At 45.6% G+C, this 19358-nt stretch overlaps 1 protein-coding gene across 6 annotated transcripts in view; it reads right to left on the bottom strand.

Annotated features, from left to right (window-relative positions):
* Nucleotides 1-2396: 2396 nt before the first annotated feature.
* Nucleotides 2397-19358, bottom strand: part of SPATA13 (spermatogenesis associated 13) — an 88181-nt gene continuing 71219 nt past the window's right edge. For 2 of the 6 annotated variants that reach the window (XM_037064757.1, XM_037064758.1), the window contains exons 2-9: nt 17851-18030; nt 17381-17557; nt 15327-15506; nt 13639-13871; nt 12642-12771; nt 10061-10433; nt 7360-7434; nt 2397-5791 (exon numbers count right to left, since the gene is read on the bottom strand). In XM_037064757.1, coding sequence (XP_036920652.1) covers nt 5616-5791; nt 7360-7434; nt 10061-10433; nt 12642-12771; nt 13639-13871; nt 15327-15506; nt 17381-17557; nt 17851-17976 — 1470 coding nt within the window. In that variant the 5' untranslated portion in view covers nt 17977-18030 and the 3' untranslated portion in view covers nt 2397-5615. Of the gene's footprint in view, nt 5796-7359; nt 7435-10060; nt 10434-12641; nt 12772-13638; nt 13872-15326; nt 15507-17380; nt 17558-17850; nt 18031-19206; nt 19344-19358 lie in introns of all 6 variants that reach the window. The other 4 variants (XM_037064752.1, XM_037064756.1, XM_037064755.1 and 1 more) reach the window with 4 other exon arrangements.

Genomic DNA, 19358 nt, shown 5'->3' with positions numbered 1-19358 from the left:
TTCTTATCTTTTCTCAATCAGTGCCTACCAACATTGACCGCTAACTTAAAAATGGCATCCAGAGGACGAATGTACCCAACGTTGTTTCTCAGAAGTTCTGAGAGCCAAGTTGGGTTGCAGGGTATGAAGTGTAGGCCCAGTCCTGTGTACACCACTGTAACACCACCTCGTGAGTCTCCTCGTCTGTGCAACGGGCAGGGCAGTGGTAGGAGTTAGGTCAGAAATTAAGCAGTTCTCCTTCACCACTCACAGTTGCCTTGCCCTCTTGGCAAAGGTAAATCTAGCCACGTACCTCAGTCCTTTCCCAGCGGAGCATCAGCAGCCTTTGCCCTGTAGACACTTCCTTCCCCTTCTGCTTTGGCCATTCCCCGCCCCCCCCCCACCCCAATCTGCATCCCAGACCTCTTCCCCTTCTCTTCCTCCACCTGTGCATTCTTTGGGGTGTTCCTCCTACTGCCTCCCATGTGGCTCAGCTCCACCCCCATGGTTTACTTTTGTGTTGTCAGCCCTGGCCTCCTTCCTGGGCTTCACTCTGTCTCACTATTCACTGGACAGCTCCGCCACAAACCCAAACATGGAACTCCTGCCCCAACCCCTCCATGCAGTATTTTCTGCATCTATGTATGGCACTAGCACCCACCAGTCACCCCAAGGAAGAACTTGGAAACCACCATCTCCTCCCAACATCTGGTGGCTGACTGAGACCTGCTGTTGCCCCTGAGCATCCTTCCCATTCCACCTCCTCTCCTTTCCCATGGTCTCTTCACTGGGTATGGTCTCCTAAATCACCTCCCTGCCTCTGGTTTTCAACCTGCACTTTTCTCTGTCACTGGCATGAGTGCCTAAGAATGTTTGGCTACAACATTCCTTGCCTCAAAGTCTTTGCCTGCAGAACAAAATCCCAGTGTATCATCGAGGTCCAAAGGTCTTCTTCGATCCATCTTCTGACATGATGGTCTCACATTGTTTGTACCACCCCTGGCCAGCAACACACCGGCCCTGCTGTGAAGGGTTCACCCTGCAGGGTCCCACTGGGGCCTGGCCTCCTGTATGCTGCTTCTTACCCTGATACTAGAGAAAGGGATTTGTTTCCTGACGTCCCTTCAACACTCCTGTGTTGGACAGTGCACACTCAATTTTAATTGCGCCCATTTGTCTTCCCTTTTCAATTGTAAGCTCTTTTGGAGGATTCATACATTTCAGCTTGTCTTTCCAGGGTGTTGGGCAAGTGACTCATGTTAGGTCACCTCCCCACAACTCTTCTAGAAGAAATGGCCACAGCCCTCTATTCCCACTCCTGCCGATATATATGTGGTACCAGACTGAGTCCCTGGGAGCCAGCCCTTGAAAGGCAGACTTTGGTTCCCAGGACTCACCCCTCCAAGAACTACATCCCCAAGCTAACCGCCCTCTTTCCCTCCAGCCCCAGGAGGGGAAACCAGCTTGGGAAGTAGGTGGCTATTAAGAGTAAACAAAAACGTGGGGACTAGCTGCCTGGCAACCTTCATAGGGAGCCTTTTCAGATCACAGTCACAGCAAACAATGGGCTATTTACTACCTTTTAAGAGCCATTAATTAGAAGAGGAAATTGTTCTCTACCCCACCCCAGAGGGTAAGTATGCAAAAGCTGCTGCCACGAAATTGGACTTCTCATTTCAGGTTTTGGCTTTACCAGTCTTATTCCAATGTTTAGTGACTTTTTTTGAGTCAAGTCGTCCCTATTCGCTTCCCCCTGGACAGGTATGGAAGGTCTTCTTTCTCCCACTCCTGTCCAGCAGTCCAATCTAGCTCATTAATGGACAAATTATTATTGAAAAGGACTCCATCGACGTCCAGGCAGGAAATGCACTGTGAATCCCACAAACCCTCCTGACCTTCTCTCTCCATTAAAAAAAAAACCTCATTTGAATACACAAATGCACTACTAGCACCAGTTTGGCAAATTAATTTTAATATACAGGCATGAAACAAATATAGATTCACAGCATTTACAATAAATCATTCAAATAACATTGTAAATATAGGTATATATTTTTACAAAAACTTCATTCAACAAAAATACATTTCAAGTCACAGCGCTCTTGTACAACGCCTTTCAGCTGTCCACAGCCAGCCCACCAGTTTGGGAGCTGTTGCAACTCACCCAGATCACGTCACCTTGGGGTTGAGTTAAAATGAAAAGGTTACCAAAAGCCTTGCAAGTACATTAAGTCAAACATGAATGACTCGAACACTTACAAAAGGAATGAATTATGAAATCACAGAATCAAACGAAGTATTCTAAATACAAATGTTGATGCCTATGGAATACCTATTGCCATGTATGTTGTAGCTAAGTACATTTGCATCAAATATTTAAACTTTTGGGTTTTTCAAGATCAGATAGTTTTTCTTTCTTTTTCTCCCAAAATCTTTTGAACTTTACCACATCCGTCCTAGGAGCAGCATTAGCCAAGTGATACTTTAACAGAGAGAACAATACGTAGGTGAAGCTCATTGCTGGGGTTAGTGCAGTTTGTCCTGGTTGGTTTGTGTGTGTCCCATAGCCTGGAAAGGACATTTATTCACACTTGCTGGCACTGTCCTGTGAGACACATCTGTTTTTCTCCTCAACAAAAAATAATACAGCAATTTCCCCCCTAAATCCAGGGAATCAGGCTATTCTACTCTGGCTAAGTGAGCTGACTTTATTGAGGAATATCGGCAATTCGGGCACATTATTATCTCCAACTGATAAAATATCACATCTCATGGCTTTTATGAAAGATTTCTATTGTGAACCAAATTTTCAATGGAATGCACTTTCGCCGTGTCTAGTATGGAAGGGATTTTCTGAACAGGCACTAGATTAGTCTTCATCTAGATTAGGTACACAAAGATACAATACTATTCAGAAATAGCAGGGAGATGGAAATGAAATGTTTTCAACTACAATGTCAGATCCAGGTGAAAAAGACCAGACCTACCGAAAACAAACTAAACCGTGCAGACGGACTCACCAACGCTCTGGCTGCTGCTCTTTTTCTAGTTTTCAGCCCAAAGACAAAGAATGCTGCTTCTCCAGGATTTTATAAACATTCTATTTTATGACTGTTTTTTATCTCTTGCAAGGTGGTTGTACATTTTAGGTATGGTCAACATTGAGGAGAATGCTCTTGACCCAAAGCCAGTGCAACTGCCTTTCAACACAGTTGTCAAATTCTGAAATATGAATGACAGAATAGGTGAAGTTCATCAAAATTCTGTACCGTCTTTTTTTTTTTTGGTCTACCATGTTGTGCAATGTAGGGTTCAAAAGAGTGAAAGAAAGACCAAGAAAGTGAAATGCCCAATGAAATTCATACAAAATCTGCATAGAGACTGTTTTTTCTATACTTTCGAAGTGGAACATGTGACTTAAGTCAAGAAGGAAGTTTGGCAAACCAAAATTAGGCTACTTGAGCCATCTATTCTTTATAGAACTCTGGCATGGCATTTGGTAAAACAACTGAAGCTAGACATGTTAACTTAAAGAAGTCAAAGGATGTTCTGTCCTTTTAAATCTATTTTAGCAGTTTTCAAAATCAACTGAAAACTCAAGCAGGGCCCACCCAGAACAGCTCTCCAGAACAGATCTTTGATCAGGTGATTCTCAGAGCTGACAGGCCCCAGGGGCCCTGCAGGCCTGGAAATCCAAGCTCCTTGTTCTTCTCCTTCTTTTTTTCTCCTTTTTAAGATTTTTATTTGTTTTTAGACAAAGGGAAGGGAGGGAGAAAGAGAAGGAAACATCAATGTGTGGTTGCCTCTCACACGCCCCCTACTGGGGACCTGGCCATGTGCTCCGATCTGGGAATCGAACAGGTGACCCCTTTTTTTGCAGGCAATCATACCAGCCAGGGTCTGTGCTTCCTGTTCTTGTTAGGAGTCCACGAATGAGAGGTAGGGACCAAAGTCAGGGCTCAGCTGGGAAATAAGTCAGGACTTGTCATGGAACTTAAAGCATTTCTTCATTGCCCATTAATAAATATTAGCAAATGGTTCTTTACTCACTGAATACTCATTTAAAATATAACCTAAGCAAATAATTCTTTGCTTCCTTAATGTAATTCTCCTATATGAAAAACAAAGCACAACCAACTGTTCAAAACTGCTGTATATACAGAGAACTCTACTTTAGCATATAGACCCCTACAGTTATTGCTGAGGGGCCCACAAAAAGCATATTTAGTATAGTTTACAAAACATAACATTTTTCGTTAGTAAAATGGTCAGTTATATAAATGTAACTAAAATTGAGATTTCTTCTCAGACACGAAACACACACGCTCACGCGTGTACTCGCAGCACCTCCTGAGAAGCCTCTTCACAGCAACAGCCGGGGTTGCTGTCTATGGGCCAGCACAACCTCCTAGCAACACTGCCCAGCGCTGTTGCTAGGAGTGCCTGGAGGTACCAAGCAGGCTCAAGAACAGGTATGACTTTCTGAACAGGTATGACAAACCTGCTGCAGGACGCTGCTCTGAGCCTCACCTGAGAGGCCCAGGGTTTTGTTCCCTTGTTGCAGGACTTTCCCTCCTTCAGGAACAGCTCTGGGGGTGAGGAAGGAGGAGGGAGAGGAGGAACTGCACACCCAGAGACTCAGATTACACCTGTGTTGGACAGCACAGGTTTGTTCATTCTCAAGCGTGGGTCTAGTAGAAAAAAGAACTTTCTGAGAGTAGCATACAAAAAAGAGATTCTCAAATAGAAAACCACAAGTTGTGCCACACAATACCCTCCCATCCAGTGCACAGAGTAATTTCCAATGGCATCTCGCTTGCGGAGCCTCTTTTCCAGGCATATTTAAAAGTTAGTCTCATCAAAATTTACAATATAGACTAGGAAAAAACTGTTGATAGGTATCAGACCATGTGGCCCTCATTAAAAAAAGACTGCTCTGAGTCTAGATATATTCTGATAAGTTCTCTTTTATAAAGAGGGACTCTTGAGAAACCTGCTGACATGCTAATAATGGCACAGTCAGCACTGCTATTTGGGTTCATGCAACCAAGTGGGCTCTACATACACAGCTGGACTGCTCAGAAGCTCATACTTTCTCAGGGGAATGTAAATGCCATTATAACTTACTTGTTAAGGGCACCAGGAATAACTGATGGAGTGAGAATGCCTTTTGATTGGTGCATTTGCATACTCACTTTACCATAAAATTGTGGAAGAGAGATGCGGCTTACCCGTGCCAGTGACAGGTGGTATCACCCCGACCCCAGGACTACCATTGCCTTCAAATCAAATGCGAAAGTGCCACATCGTCCTGCCCTTCCTCACGGCACTTTGGGCCTGGGCTGCGCACAGCATCTGTCACCAGTGAGGCTCGCAGGGCCCTCTGCTCAGAACTCACTTTAGAGTCCGTCACCAGGTCCTTGGTCTTGGCTGCCTTGGCACAGGTCACAGAGGGTTCCTGTGTATATGAAATCATCACCACCTTCTCCCCCTTCCAAGGAGGCAGCTGTGTCTCTGAAGACTGAAGGGGAGCCCAAGTCCTTCTCTTTGTTATTCATCCCCAAAAGAAGTTTCCAGCACTGGGTCCAAAGACTGTCCTTGGATTGTGCACAGTTGAAGTATGGCCCTCTCTGTTTTCATTTCTTGAAAGGGGTGAGTTTATGGAAGGTGTGCCAGAACAGCGAAGGCTTCCTCTTGGGTTCCGCCAGGGTGAACACCTGCTGCTGAGGGATGCTGGTGGGCACGGTGATGTGGCGCTGATGAATGGGGTGCAAGCCCTGGTGTGGTGGGGCCATGGGGCATCCACTGTAGCCTAACTCGAGAGGAGAAAGATAGCACATGGGCTGAGGGTTACTTATCAGCCGAAGAGGGGAAAAAAAAAACCCCAGCGCCAAGACTCGAGTTCTTAGCTGATTCTCAATTCACACTAATCGAAAGCACATCTGACAGCTGTCATAAGATGTTCAGCCCACAGTATGTGTGGAGGTGTGATATAGATTACCTCATTGAATCCTTACAAAAATCGTCCCAGGAAAGGCCGTTAGAGCAGTGTGACCAGAAGGACACAAACCAGAAAGCACATGGGAATCGCTGTGGTCACACCACAGTAAGGGGCAGGATCACTATTCGGGATGACAAGTGACAACATACTGCCTCAGCCCAGACCCTGCTCTATCACTTACTAGCTGTAATCACTGGGAAATCCGTTGTTTTCTGTGTCTCAGTTCTCTAAATCTAAGGTAGGAACAATGGTGCCTGCTGGGTTGTGAGAATTACATGAGTTAACAGAAGTAGTGTGCCTAGAATAGTGCCCCCAATACTGAATCACTTTAATCAAAACTATTGTATTAGAGTCAGCATTTCAAATTTGTGCAGAGGTCATTAAAAAGGCTTATTGAAACTAGCTACAAGACCACACAGTAACCATGAAAGTCAGCATGGTAAGAGGAAAGAGTGTGGGTTTGGAAGGAGCCAGGACTTCCATTCAGAATCCATTCCTGCCTCTGACTTACCATTTACCAGGCCTTCCTTGGCTACCAGGACAATAGGGAGGACAAAACGAGGTAACTCATGAAAGTGCATGTAGGGTGATCATTCATTCCATTCTTCAGGGGCTACTTGCTAAGCTAGTGAGTCTTAGAAGACACAGAAACAAATACTTTCTAACACACTGGTATTTACTGGTCACCTGCCAGTAAGAGTGGAGATGTCAAAATAGAATACAGTGGATTTTTCTGCGACGAGCATATTTATGACTTGGGGGGAGGGGTGGGATTTCTGCATTTGAGTGGAGGGAGAAGGAAAGTTATGAGTGTGATGTTGGTAATGAATTCCTGGCATAGCAGTTGATGGCTTATCACAGTCCTAGGCTGAACTGATCTTTCTTTTTGTACTTTCAGTTAGGAAAATACTGAATGGATAAACATCATAGGGTGAGTACTTCTTGGAGTCAGCCTGAATTAATTTTATAAAAATATAATATTTTTGGAATAAAGGCCTTCAGCATTCCTGTTAGGCTAGAGTATCACTATCACTTATGTGAGCACAATCTTGACTTGCACATCAGGACCCTGCAGTATGTGCCCTCAGCACTGGTATTTCTAAATAGCTGCCCAGGTCCTGCTGACGGGCAGGGAGGACAGAGAGCCCTGGCTGTAAATAAACCAGTGTGCCTTCCTGTTCCTTAACTCATTGCACGATGTGATGCACATTAGGTCTTTTTCTTACTTAAATTAGAATGTAGCCTGCAGTGGGCATGCAGTTGGGGTTGATGTGCCTCAGACTAGTGACGATACCATCATCCCCTCAGAACAGGGAGGCAATGGTTTTAATCCCCAAACCGATACACTTTACAGAGATGGAGGCATCTGCAGAACTCACCTTTTGACTTTCCATGCCCTGCCTTTTGAGCATTTAACATGGCAAGTTTCTTTTGATTTTCGGAAATTTCCATTCCTGGATTTAGAAACAAAGGTAATATGTATTCAAAACACGTGAAAACATTTTAGAATAAAACTTGAGCCTTAACCCATATTACCCCTGAGGTATTCACCATAACCTGAAGCAAAGAACCTTAATCCTAGAGGAACTAGGAGAGGCCGAAAAGACTGGAAAAGGAGACAGGAGCAAGAATTATTACTAGGATGGCCACAGAATTATTCCCTAAACCAGGACCCTGGAAAGACTGAGATGGAGGGCTGTTGATAAGGAGACACTGACTACTTGTGTAAACCCAGACAAGAGTTCATATGGAGTCACCCCAATCACCTCCCCACAGGACAAGGCCCTAGGAGGAGAAGACAAATCAAAGGGGCCACCAGTCCTGCTCACCCACCTGCTGTGGAAGCTGAGTTTCATTCTCCGCCTAATGCAGGTAATACTTGACTGATGGGAACTGGGTTACTCCAACTATAGGGAGTGTGAGGAGAGAGTCAAGGACAGAGGTGGAGGAGGCTTACACTGCCAGACTGGATACTTCCCTGGGCAAGGCTTCCTCGTGGGGAAGGAGACCTGGGCTATGCCTCTGCTACCTGGGACCACTCGCCAAGGCTCAGCCTCTATCTTTGAACACTCTGCTTGCTGCGCCCTGGCTCCTTGACATGCCTGATATCAGTCCCTAGCAGGTCCTATCATCTCCTTCAGGCTCCGTCCACTAACCCCTGGCTTCTACTGCTCTGGAAGAAGCAGTAAAAGAGAGACCTGGGCTATGCCTCTGCTACCTGGGACCACTCACCAAGGCTCAGCCTCTATCTTTGAACACTCTGCTTGCTGCGCCCTGGCTCCTTGACATGCCTGATATCAGTCCCTAGCAGGTCCCATCATCTCCTTCAGGCTCCGTCCACTAACCCCTGGCTTCTACTGCTCATGTGAAGCCCTGCCTTATTCCCACCCTCTGAGCCCAGCCTGGCTAATGGCATGATGATCCCACATGTTGTGTATTGGGCACCTAGGCTGACACAACATTTTTGTCCACTCACACCCACATCGCAGACTCAATGGATCCCAGAGTGCCGCCTGCAGCCATTCACTCATTCATTCATTTATTCCTGTCTGTCTTCTGAGCACCAGCTGTGGGGAAGCACTGAATTGCAGAGGTATGACATTAGCCCCTCCTTATTTCTCGGGCTGAGGGGCAGAGTTGAAAAGTATCTAGAACGCTCTTTAACTATTTGGTTCTATCTGAGGAAAAGCCCAAACACTCCAAATTAGAAATGATTTCAAGGCCTGCACCAGACGTTACATGGCAGATAAAAATCAGGATTTTGTGAATCTCTCATTTTGCAGCTGAACTTATGTGGCCTTCAACTATCTGAAGAATTTTGGGCATGATGGAGTGATGAGATTTATTCCAATGAGACCCGAGAGTCAAAAGCTGCATCAATACATGGAAGTTGCTGGGGATGAGCTTTCCTCTTGAATAAAGGATACTTTCACTTAGCAAAAGGGGCCACTTGTGATCAGTGGGCTCTGTGCCATGAGAGGTCAAGGTACGAGCCAGTGCTCACCTGTTAAGAGTGTTTCAGAGGAGATTCCTGCTTCTGATGGCAAGTCAGTCTGATGACTTGTAGAGCCCTTTTTACTCTAATATATGATCCCCACGAAACTTCCTGTGGGTGAGAGCGTCATTCATGGCCAAGCCTGGGGCCAGTGCTGGTGACACATGCCGTGGTGAGTGCTAACAGAGCACCTCCTGGTTTTATTCCAGCTTTCCTCATGGCAGTGAACCAGGAACTGAAAGGCGATGGCCTTCTCCTGTATCCTACTCCACACCACCTTTGAAGTCTGGGCCCAGGAGGTCTGCAGAGGTGAGCATCCTTCATCCTACCTCATCTCTAGAGGTCCATGGTCCCTGTGGCATTCTGACTTCCATTCAACAGTTTATGCTCAAACCTTACCGTGCTAGGTGGTACTACCTCAGCTCAGAGACTGTGGGTGCCCCCACTGTAAATACCAGGCTCGATGGTGCACCTCACAGGCAAGTTGATACCTGGAAGGGAGCAGAGCTGCAGAGACCAGGGCAATCCTGAGTATGGAGAGGCATGGCTTTCACTGCAACACAGGAGGCTTTGTGACTGAGACGGGGAATATGCAGGCAGGTGTGGGGCCGCAATGGACTGTGACAGCAAGGTAAATTTAAAGTGCTTTAAAGGCACAGCTGAAGAGGAAGCCTCAAGGATCACCTTATATTTCTCATGGCCTGGGTAATGGTCATCAGAGTGTGACTCAGTCTCCTAGGCACACTGAGCTGGTTTTAAATGTTACTCGGTCATTGTGTAAGAGTGGGCAAAGGCCTTGGCCTCAATTTTGTCATCTGTAAAGTAGGTATAGAAATAATGTCTATATTTTGAAATTAAATGAGACAATCTGCAAATGTGGAGCATAGCTCTGGCACATAAACATTGCTAGTAAACATTTGTCACAGCCTGTCTTGTAAGCAAGTTTAGAAATATTTACAATTCGCAAATCCTTCTTTTCTGAAGGGTGGGGAGAGAATCCTTCTCTCTCTCTTCGGGAGAAGGCTGGAGGGTGAGGCTCCAAAGCAGAGGCCAATGACACCCCGTAGCACTGAGGTGCTGCTTACCCATCTCCTGGTCCTCCTGCACCCGCCTCCTTTCATCCTTGCAAGCCTGCAGCCACCTTGCCTTGTCTTCTTGTTTCTTGGCACAAAACAGATACACCTCATCAGTGGTTTTGCTGACAAGCTTGAAGGCATTTTTCACACTGAGATTCCAGTCCTTGTCCCGCCCGTCCTCTAGGTCCACGAGCTCCATGTCATCCATGTCCATTCGGCCTCTGTAATAAAGCATGTCCCTGCGCAGCAGGTCCTTCTTGCAAGACACCAGCTGGTGGTCAAACAGAAAGAATGTCCGCTGCTGGCTCTTGCCTTGCTTAGTGATCCTGGTCAGCTCCCCAGAATGGATCAATTCTGAGCTTCGGTCTAAAGTGTCCTGCCCCTGGAAGATGGGAAAGAACACACTGTAAGTAAGACCTTCCAGTTTCCACACCTTCAGGTGTTAGGGATACAGGGTAAGACCTGGCCCAGAATCTTCCCCAGATTTTCCAGCTGCCTGAGGCCCATTCACCAGTGGCCAGAACCTCAAAAACCATTTAAAACCTTGGTTTATTAGTCTTCTTGTGTGTGATATTTTGTTTCTTTCCTACTCAGTGGGAAACTGTTACAGTGCCTCTATGTAATCTGAAGTGTCTCCTTTTGTCAGAAAACTGGTAAAGAGCCTGCTGGACTAACAGAGTCTAACCATGATCTGGCTTGGCAGCTGGCCAGGCCAACCCACGGAGAACGAGGACCGTGGGCAGGCCTGTGTGTGGATGCCACACTGTGGACACTCTGGCTCTGAGGCAGGCGTAGAGCAGCTCCCCTGGAATAACTAACCAGGATCTTCAAAGGCCAGATGGCAGATTACCGGCAAGAAACTGGTAAATTTCTGACGATAAATTATCTGCTAAATGCCAGAGTCCAAGAACTCAAGGAAATCACACTTTCATCATATTTAAATTGGGTCTAATCCAGTGGGACTTTATGGTACTTGATATGGCACTGGTTTTTAATTTTATAAATTAAAGATTTTACTCTCCTTTAATCTCAGTCATACATAATATTTTTTTGTAGGCAAATGCTCTGACTTCAAAATGCTTCTTCTATTTACTTGCCTAGAGCACTTCTGTGCCCTATATCCTTCACCTGCAAAACAACGGAGTTACACTCAGGGAACTCCAAGCTCCAAAAGTCTATAAGGCCCTTGAAATACAAGTATTTCTTTCCAGATTTTACCACTATTATGTACTTGAGTTAAAAACCTAACTTCTCAACCTAAACTTTCAAAGTCCTTCAGGAGAGTGAGTTTTGGCCAGTTTGATGTAGGCTGAATTTTGCTTGTTCTAAAAACAATATGAGCAGCATCAACTTCATTCTTAATAATGGCCACAGAGCCTAGTGGTTACCAGCACAGACTCTGAAGCCAGGTTGCTGCCTTTGTTTGAATCCAGTTCAGCCACTTCCTAGCTTTGTGGCTGAGACAAGATACCTAACTGTTTTGTGCTTCAGTTTTCCCATCTGTTAAGTGGGGGTAGTAACCCCTACTTCACAGGACTGTTGAGAGGATTAAATGAGTTCCCACATATATATGGCTTAGACCAGTGCTAGGCATGCGATACACGTAACGTAGGCACTAGCTATCGTCATTGCTTGTTTTCATAAATGAATAAACATGCGCGTGCACACGTGCCATTACTACAGGCTGCGTTAAGTCCTGCACCTGCAGTCTTCTAATCCTCACAGTAGCCCTATGAGTTGAGTAATAGTTTCCTCTCCACCGTGTAGGTGAAAACACTGACTGTGCCCAGTTCACAGAGGGCTCACACACAGGCAACCCAAGCAGCTCCACAGTCCACGCAGTCATGTGTATTTTAAATGTTCTCCAGCTGCTCTTGTGAAGCTTACTCTCTCGCAGGAGAGACACATAGGGAATAAATTAATTACAGACACTCTTCAAACTATTTCTGGTGGAGGTTCGAGGTAAAGTAGCAGACTTAAGTTCAATGACATGCCTCAAAACGTATATAGGTATCCTCTGCTTTTCAAAAGTTCTCTTTACACCGCTCCACTTTTACTAAAGACCTACATTAATACCAGTTTTGCTAACTGAAAAAAATCCAAGGAGAATTTTCATTTTTACCAAAAAAGGCAAGAAGTTAAAATAGAGTTCAATGTTTGTTTTGCAGCAGTGGTTAGAGAGGCGGTGCGCCCCGAGCAGTGAGAGCGGCCCTGTGAAGCTCCTTCCCTGGGAACCGCACTCAGCATCTCAGCATCAAGTTGCAAGAGCTTTGGGCTGTGTCTGTGAGCATCTGTGCTTTATCTCGGTTTATTCTGTACATCCAACAGGTTGTGTCCCAAGGTACTGGTCTTTGGCCTCGCACCTTTTCAGCGTACGAAAGGTTTCATAGGAAGGCTCTAGTTTAGAATTGCAGGGGAATCCTGTGTACCATAAAGCCATGAGTATAAAGTATCAACCATAGGGCATTAAAATTTATCATTTAACTAGACCAGAGGTGTGTGGTGGTGGTGGTGGTGGCGGGGTGAGGAGGGCACATGTGTGTGGTGATGGATGATGTGTGTGTGTATTGGGGGTGTACGGTCCACTTACCTCCCAACCTTCGATGGATACCTGCCACCGTGCTATCTTGTCTATGCTTTCCAGTTTGCGTTTGTGTTCATTGATCAAACAGGCTACATTCTTCATGGCCTCATACGCTGCCTTTATGTTACTGTAATCACTGAAAAATGGGAGGTTAATTTTAACCATGACATGCAACTCACAAATGGAGACTGACAAAATAATGCACTCCATCCCTGATTTGTACACTAATAGTCTAGACAACGTGACATTTAAATAATAGCCATTGTTTCCTTTTCCTTGTTCCTCCATGAATAGGCTACAGTTTGCACAGGTTAAGGGAACAGACCAAGTGCAATCCAGAATTCTTTGGGATAAGAAAATTGTCCTTCATTTACCAGAAATTACCATGAATGAAAGTAAACGCCACAAGAAATGTTTTAATCACAGTGATAATGAATGACTTTCATTACTGAAGAAAGGACAGTTTTTATCATTGCTTTCATTCTGATACAGCCAGTTTTGCTACAGAAAGTGCTTTAATAGCTACTAACCATGTTCAAGAGCAATACTTTGCTCTGAGTCCTATCTTTCACATAGCTCTGGCAAGGGCACCAGAGAACACAAGCCACAGAAGGTTGACAGAGTAAGCTATGTAAATGCTAATGTGGCATTTACCTCACCAGCAGATCTTTGTTTCTGGCACTTTCCATATGCTACAATCAAATCAAATTAAAATGTTGCTCCCAAAAGGCTCCTGCTCCCAAGGCCTCTAACACTGAAAAGAACAGAAACTACAGTTCCAATCTACACATAGACTGAGATGTCCAGCATTGAAAGCTTTCACGTTCAAGCTTTGCTCAGCGTAAATGACTTTAACATTCTACACAATCTGAACACTTCTTCCCATAGAGGTACCGAAAGTGACAAGCTTGACACCTGACCCTGTCTGCCACTGCCACCCTGGGAGGCTCTGGGGAGAGCTAAGGGCTCCAGCACACCTTGGGGAGACTGGGCCTGGCCTCACCTGTGCTCCTGCGTGGTGTACTTGAGCAGCTCTGCCAGCTGCAGCGGGTACTTGCAGATCTTCTGCACTGGTGTGAGCAGGAAGCCATCAATAGCAATGTCGATCATTTGCTGCAGCAGGCGGCAGGCCTCAAAGAAGTGCCGGTACCTGCCCTGCTTCATCAGGTTGGACAGCTCGGCACAGGCGCCGGGGTGGTTGTTACAGTACTCGGAATAGATCGCAAAGCCCTCTTGCTGGGGAAGAGAAAGCAAGTGTCATCAGGCTATGGGTGGCTGTGGGCTAGACAACAGCGGGCAATAGACCATTCTACCCGAGGGGCATTCCTGGGAGGAGGGACATGGCACCCGAGTCCTTTTGCAATGCTTTTCATGCCTACATGAGAGGCCCGATGTGCTCTGTAGGAAGGGGCCATTTGCAGACTCTCTGGGAGGTGCAGGAAAAGTCTGCTCCAGGACTCAAAGCCTCAGTCCCCTTCGAGGCAGCCTTCCACAGACTGAAAGGGTGTACCACAGGTGCACCGGGCTTTCCCAGAAGGATGGCATTCTCTGCTGACACCCTCTTCACCCCACCTCTGATCTAAGAGAAAGTCAACTCGCTCCCTTCTTTCCCTGATAAACTCCATGACCGTGATTCAAAGCCTCAGCCTTCTCACCACAGGTTTTCTCCTTAACATCAAAACAGCTGGCTTCCGCATGCATGTTAGAGTGAAGCTTACCTGCAAAGGTAAGCCCTCTACTCACTTCCTCTCCCCTTGGGTCACTTCCAAGCTGTGGCTACCCTGCCAACTCTCTCCACGACACCCACCTCTGTCCTGACCTCTGCAGAGCCCACTCCTTCCCTCGCTCCATCCCTCATTGTGTGTGCCCCTCCCTTCCTCTACACTCCAGGAGCAGGCTTGGGCCCCAGTTCTTGGGCCTCATGGGGTCGATCATCCTACCTCATTACCCCCACAGCATTTTCTGCTATTTGAAAGCAACTACCCCCGGGGACCTGCTTCGCTCTACTGCCTCCATGAAGCTATTGGGTCTAGCAACCACAGAGTGCTGCCTGGTGGTTGGTGGTTGTCCTTGTTCCTATTACTATCATGCCCTGGCCATTTGGGCTGAGAATAAAATCTTCTTCCTCTGAAGTATTTTGTAATTAAATAGTGGTAGCCATTTATCAGTTAAATAATATGCTAATGCCATCATCACATAGCAGGCACACGCATAGGTTCCAGAACCACATGCCTCAGTCTGAATTCCCACCCCCCACTTACTAATGTATGACCCAGGGTCAGCAACTCTCTGGGCTTCAGCTTCTCCATCTTTGTAAAGTGAGGACAATAATCATACCTACCTCACAGCAACACAAACGCTAACAAGATCCTGAAAATAGTGTTTAACACATAATAGACAATTATTATGGAATTATAGGAATTGTTATAGGAACTATAACAATCAATAGGAATTATTAAAAGTACCCCAAACTGCATAAAAGTGGGAAGATTCTGGAACAATGGACTTGGGTATTTAGCTAAAGATTAGCCATATAAACCAATCAACTTAATTTACAAGTGACATCTCCATTCTATGGGAAACTAATCTAGTAAGCAAACAAAGTTCAAAAAGAACTCGCATTTTTAGTGAAGAAACATTTTAAAGTTATTTAACCGGACGCTATAAATAAAGGAGCAATGGATGACATACATGTTGAAGAAAGCAGGATCCTATTTCACTTAAATGAGGTTCCTCTTTATTATACTGTTTCTCAAGGTCTTTCAGGAACTTTCTTTGGAATTTGTAAATGTCTTCAATGTTTCCAAAAATGGTGGTTAGTTGTGCAACAGTAAACATTCCTGTATGCTTGCGACACTGACGAATATAGCCCTGCAAAAGGGGAGTGAGCAAAAGGTAAAGAACTGATTTGGAAACTCATAGAAATTGTTTTTTTTAAGATTTTCTTTATTTATCTTTAGAGGGGAACAGAGGAGAGAGGGAGAGAAATATCAATGTATGGTTGCCTCTCGTGTGTCCCCTGCTGGGAACTGGCCTGCAACCCAGGCATGTGCCCTGACTGGGAATCGAACTGCGGTTGTTTGGAGAAATTGTTTTTTAATAACATAGTATTTGGGGTCCAGAGCTATTGTCATGAAATAGATTTTAATTACAGAAAATTATTTTAACTTCTATGGGTCTCTGATGAGGTAATTATACTTTCATGATTATAATGTGCCATATTTTTTAAACAAAAGGAAAAAAAAGATATGTGTGGCTAGATTTATCATTCAAGAAACCATTAAAGTTTATAGATTATACTCATGAAACAAGTGGCTTGGTATCAAATAGTAGCTCAAAAATTGGTATTGTTACACTTTTTCTAAACTCTTCAGATAATCATTCTCCTATCCCTAATTTTATTCCACAGCTGAGATGACTTGTCACATACGGAACTTCATTGCTTGCTAAACAGCTCACGTAGCTCTGCCCACTGTCCAAGCCAAGAGCCAAGAGCCAAGAGCCAAGAGCATCTCCCCCAGGATTCTACCATTACCTACGGTTTACGTACAGCATAACTCTGTCGCTCTCTTCCCCAAGGTTTACCCTAGTTAGAAACTATTAATTATACACACTGTTTGTACTATGCCTTAGGTAGAAGTTAGTGGGGTTGGAAGGGAAAGCCATAAATATACGTAATAATTATTCCCAAACTAGCATCATGTAATTACAGACTAGGCTGACTATATGGTAAAGTCCATACCACTGACTATTTGGCATGAATTTTATCAGAAAGACAATGTAAAGGTCTAGGGTACGAGCTCTTGGGCAGACTGCCTGATTTAAGCCTCACCCCAACCCCTAACATCTCAGCTCTCAGGTTCCTCATCTGTGAAATGGGGCTAAGTGGTCCTGCCTAGTGGGAGGGGCATGAGAGTAAAATGAGCTGATTCAGGTAAAGGGACAGCACATAGTTTATTATTAGCAATTACTTTTATTTTCCTAAAATGTTCCCTTAAAGAAACTCCCTTAGCTATATATACAGAAGAAGATGGTTGGTATAAATCAACTAAACACTGGTTATACTGTATCTGGCCAGTTAGTCCAGTTACAACTGTGCCGCTGTCTCACTGCAGCTTGTCCTCGGTGCTGAATTGTCACAGCTGAGTGGGGAGTGCAGAGGTCAGCACACAGAGCCAGCACCACTGGAATGAGCACCAGGGCCAACAACAGTTTAGTGACATGCTCACACAAAACCCATAAAAATGAAAAACATCACAGGAGAAATGAAATGTGTTGCACAGCAGAGTTATCGTAATGCTGTAGAATGTAGCCTTGGCTATCACTCCATAAACCAGTTTTTCTGTTAGTTTGTTTTAGTCTACATCTAAATGACTCAGAATCTCATCTGGGCAACAGTGATTAGAGGCAGTGGGGCTGTAGACAGTGAGGAACCTTCGATTCTTTGTAAGGTCCAGAGGGTTTCCCTTACAGGGTGCTGCCTTCTCCGACACTCACTCACCCTGCATGACCTCAAAGTTCAGCCCAGTGGCAGGGTGGATAGCCATTTATGCTCACCAGGGCAGACGTGTACTTCGTGAGTGAGTGGTCTATGCAGGGACCCGAGGAGAGGAGGAGGTGAGGGGAAATGAAGGCTCTAGAAAACTGTGTAAATATAGGGTCTGACTGGGCACAGAAGGAAACCAGAGGGGCCTGTCAAAGAACCATGAGACAACCTCAGTGAGGCCACATGTCTGGTGTCTCACCTCACAGATGTCCTTGAGGTGCTTGATGTACACCCGCTCAGTGTTCATGATTTCCTGGATGACATTGGTCCTCATCTGGTGCTTGTTCTCTGAGTGTCTCCTGCCAGCATCCTCCTCTGGCTCCTCACCCTGGGTGCTGCTGGAATTCTCCAACAGCTCTTCCTGATTGACTCGCAACTGCGGTGCACACACGGGGGATAGGTGACCCGGGGAGGCCTCCCTGGTTCCACTCCCCCATGCCCAGTAAGGGAGGCAGCCTGACCCTCACCTGCCCTATGTACTTGGGTGTCTAAACACATCAGCAGTGCCAAACAACTGGTTAAAAGTTTTCCTTCAACCCGCTTGAATTTCTAAAAGGTTCGATTAAAGTGATGACAAAGAACTGAATCTGTACGAAGAGTGAGCTTGGCTGGAACTGCATGGCCACTCCCCAAGAGACAGCTGTGAAAGTGGAAAGTGCCACCACTCACTCTGACGAAGCTGGCAGGGAACCAGGCTTCCTTGTCCTCGCTCCGGCCCCACCACCAGTCCTTATTAGAGGCCTCCAGAACCTGGATGACATCTCCTGCCTTGAAGCCCAGCTCCTGGTCATCCATGGTCACGTGGTCCCACAGTGCTTCCGCGAACACCACACTGCCATCACTGATCAGCTGGAAGGGAGAAGTCGGGTGCTCAGTGCAGAAGCCAGGTGGGCAGAACAGGGAGGGGGTCTGTGTGCTGTCTCAGGGTCAGATGCACACCTCTTGGTTCTCGTTTGTATGCACCAACGGCTTTGGTCAGTACTTCCTGACCAAAGTATTGTCATGCAGAATGAACAGAGGAAAACATGCAAGGGAAGAGAGAAGCAGGGGAGCCTTTCTCACGTGCTCTTAAGGGAAAGCCCAAATCCACTGTTTAAAAGTATAAACAGCTCACATATCTGTAGATCAGTTAACTAACAAATTCGAGTATCTCAATCAAATATTCGCTCCAAATATTGTTTCTGAGCAGCCAAGCAAGACGTGGCTGAGTCCAGCCTCCGAAGACCACGCTCACACTGAGCTGTAAGACCCTCAGAACTGACTGCTCCCCCAGAGTTCTTATGCTTCACTCAGAACTTACTCTTCATACTTTATTCATGATTTGAATAAACTTTGTATCTAACTGTACAGTTTACTGCAATCAAAGAGAACACAGCATGCTTTCTGGATATTCAACAGTTAATAACAAAAGTAAAGAACAGACAGAGCCCTTCTGAACCCTCCTCAGGAGCAGAACAGCGTATCCACTTGGTTCCCAGACACATCACCAGGGTCTAGAGCAACTGTACCAACGAGAACACACTCGCTGAGACCATCACCCTCCACACACTCTGCTTAAGAACTCCGAAGACTAGCAGTGACTTTTAGAAAGATTTTTGCAAAAAAGTCTAAAGATGCATACTGACAAAGAAGCCTGGATTCAGCAGTGAGAAATGCGTGGTTAATGCCAAATCTGCCATTTGCCAGCAAGTAATTTAGCCTCTTAAGTTCAGTGTGTATTAAAATATGGAGGATAACTGTAACATTTACCTCTTAGTTTGGCTGTGAGGTTTAGGATAAAGGGGGAGTGTGTCAGAAACTGAGCCGCACTGATCAATGCCCATGACTACTGTTCTTATCATGTAAAGGGAGGAGCTTAATCACCTTGGCTGTCCTTGAAAATGGCAGAAACTCAGGGTTTGTCTAGTCAAAGTTCTAAGTTTTAGAATACGCTTAGCAAGAAATAAGCAGAGAGCAAAGTCTGAACTGACACTGGACCCTGGAAATCAGGCATCTGCCGACCATCACTGTGTTGAATTCTAGTACCTCATTGATGGCCAGCTGCTCCCCGCCCAGCTGCAGGTATCTGGGGTTGGCCTGGCAGAGGTCTTCATAGCTGTAGTCCTCCTCACTGCCATTGTCATCCACTAAGGCAGACGCCTCGGTGCCACCACCTGAGGAAACTTCAAAAAACAAGT

This window comes from Sturnira hondurensis, unplaced genomic scaffold, assembly GCF_014824575.4.
Source record: "Sturnira hondurensis isolate 20B ecotype Veracruz unplaced genomic scaffold, ASM1482457v3 Scaffold0015509, whole genome shotgun sequence".
In the NCBI taxonomy this organism is placed as follows: Eukaryota; Metazoa; Chordata; class Mammalia; order Chiroptera; family Phyllostomidae; genus Sturnira; species Sturnira hondurensis.
Note: the sequence above shows the minus strand (reverse complement) of the source record. Positions and strands in the feature narration are given on the sequence as shown.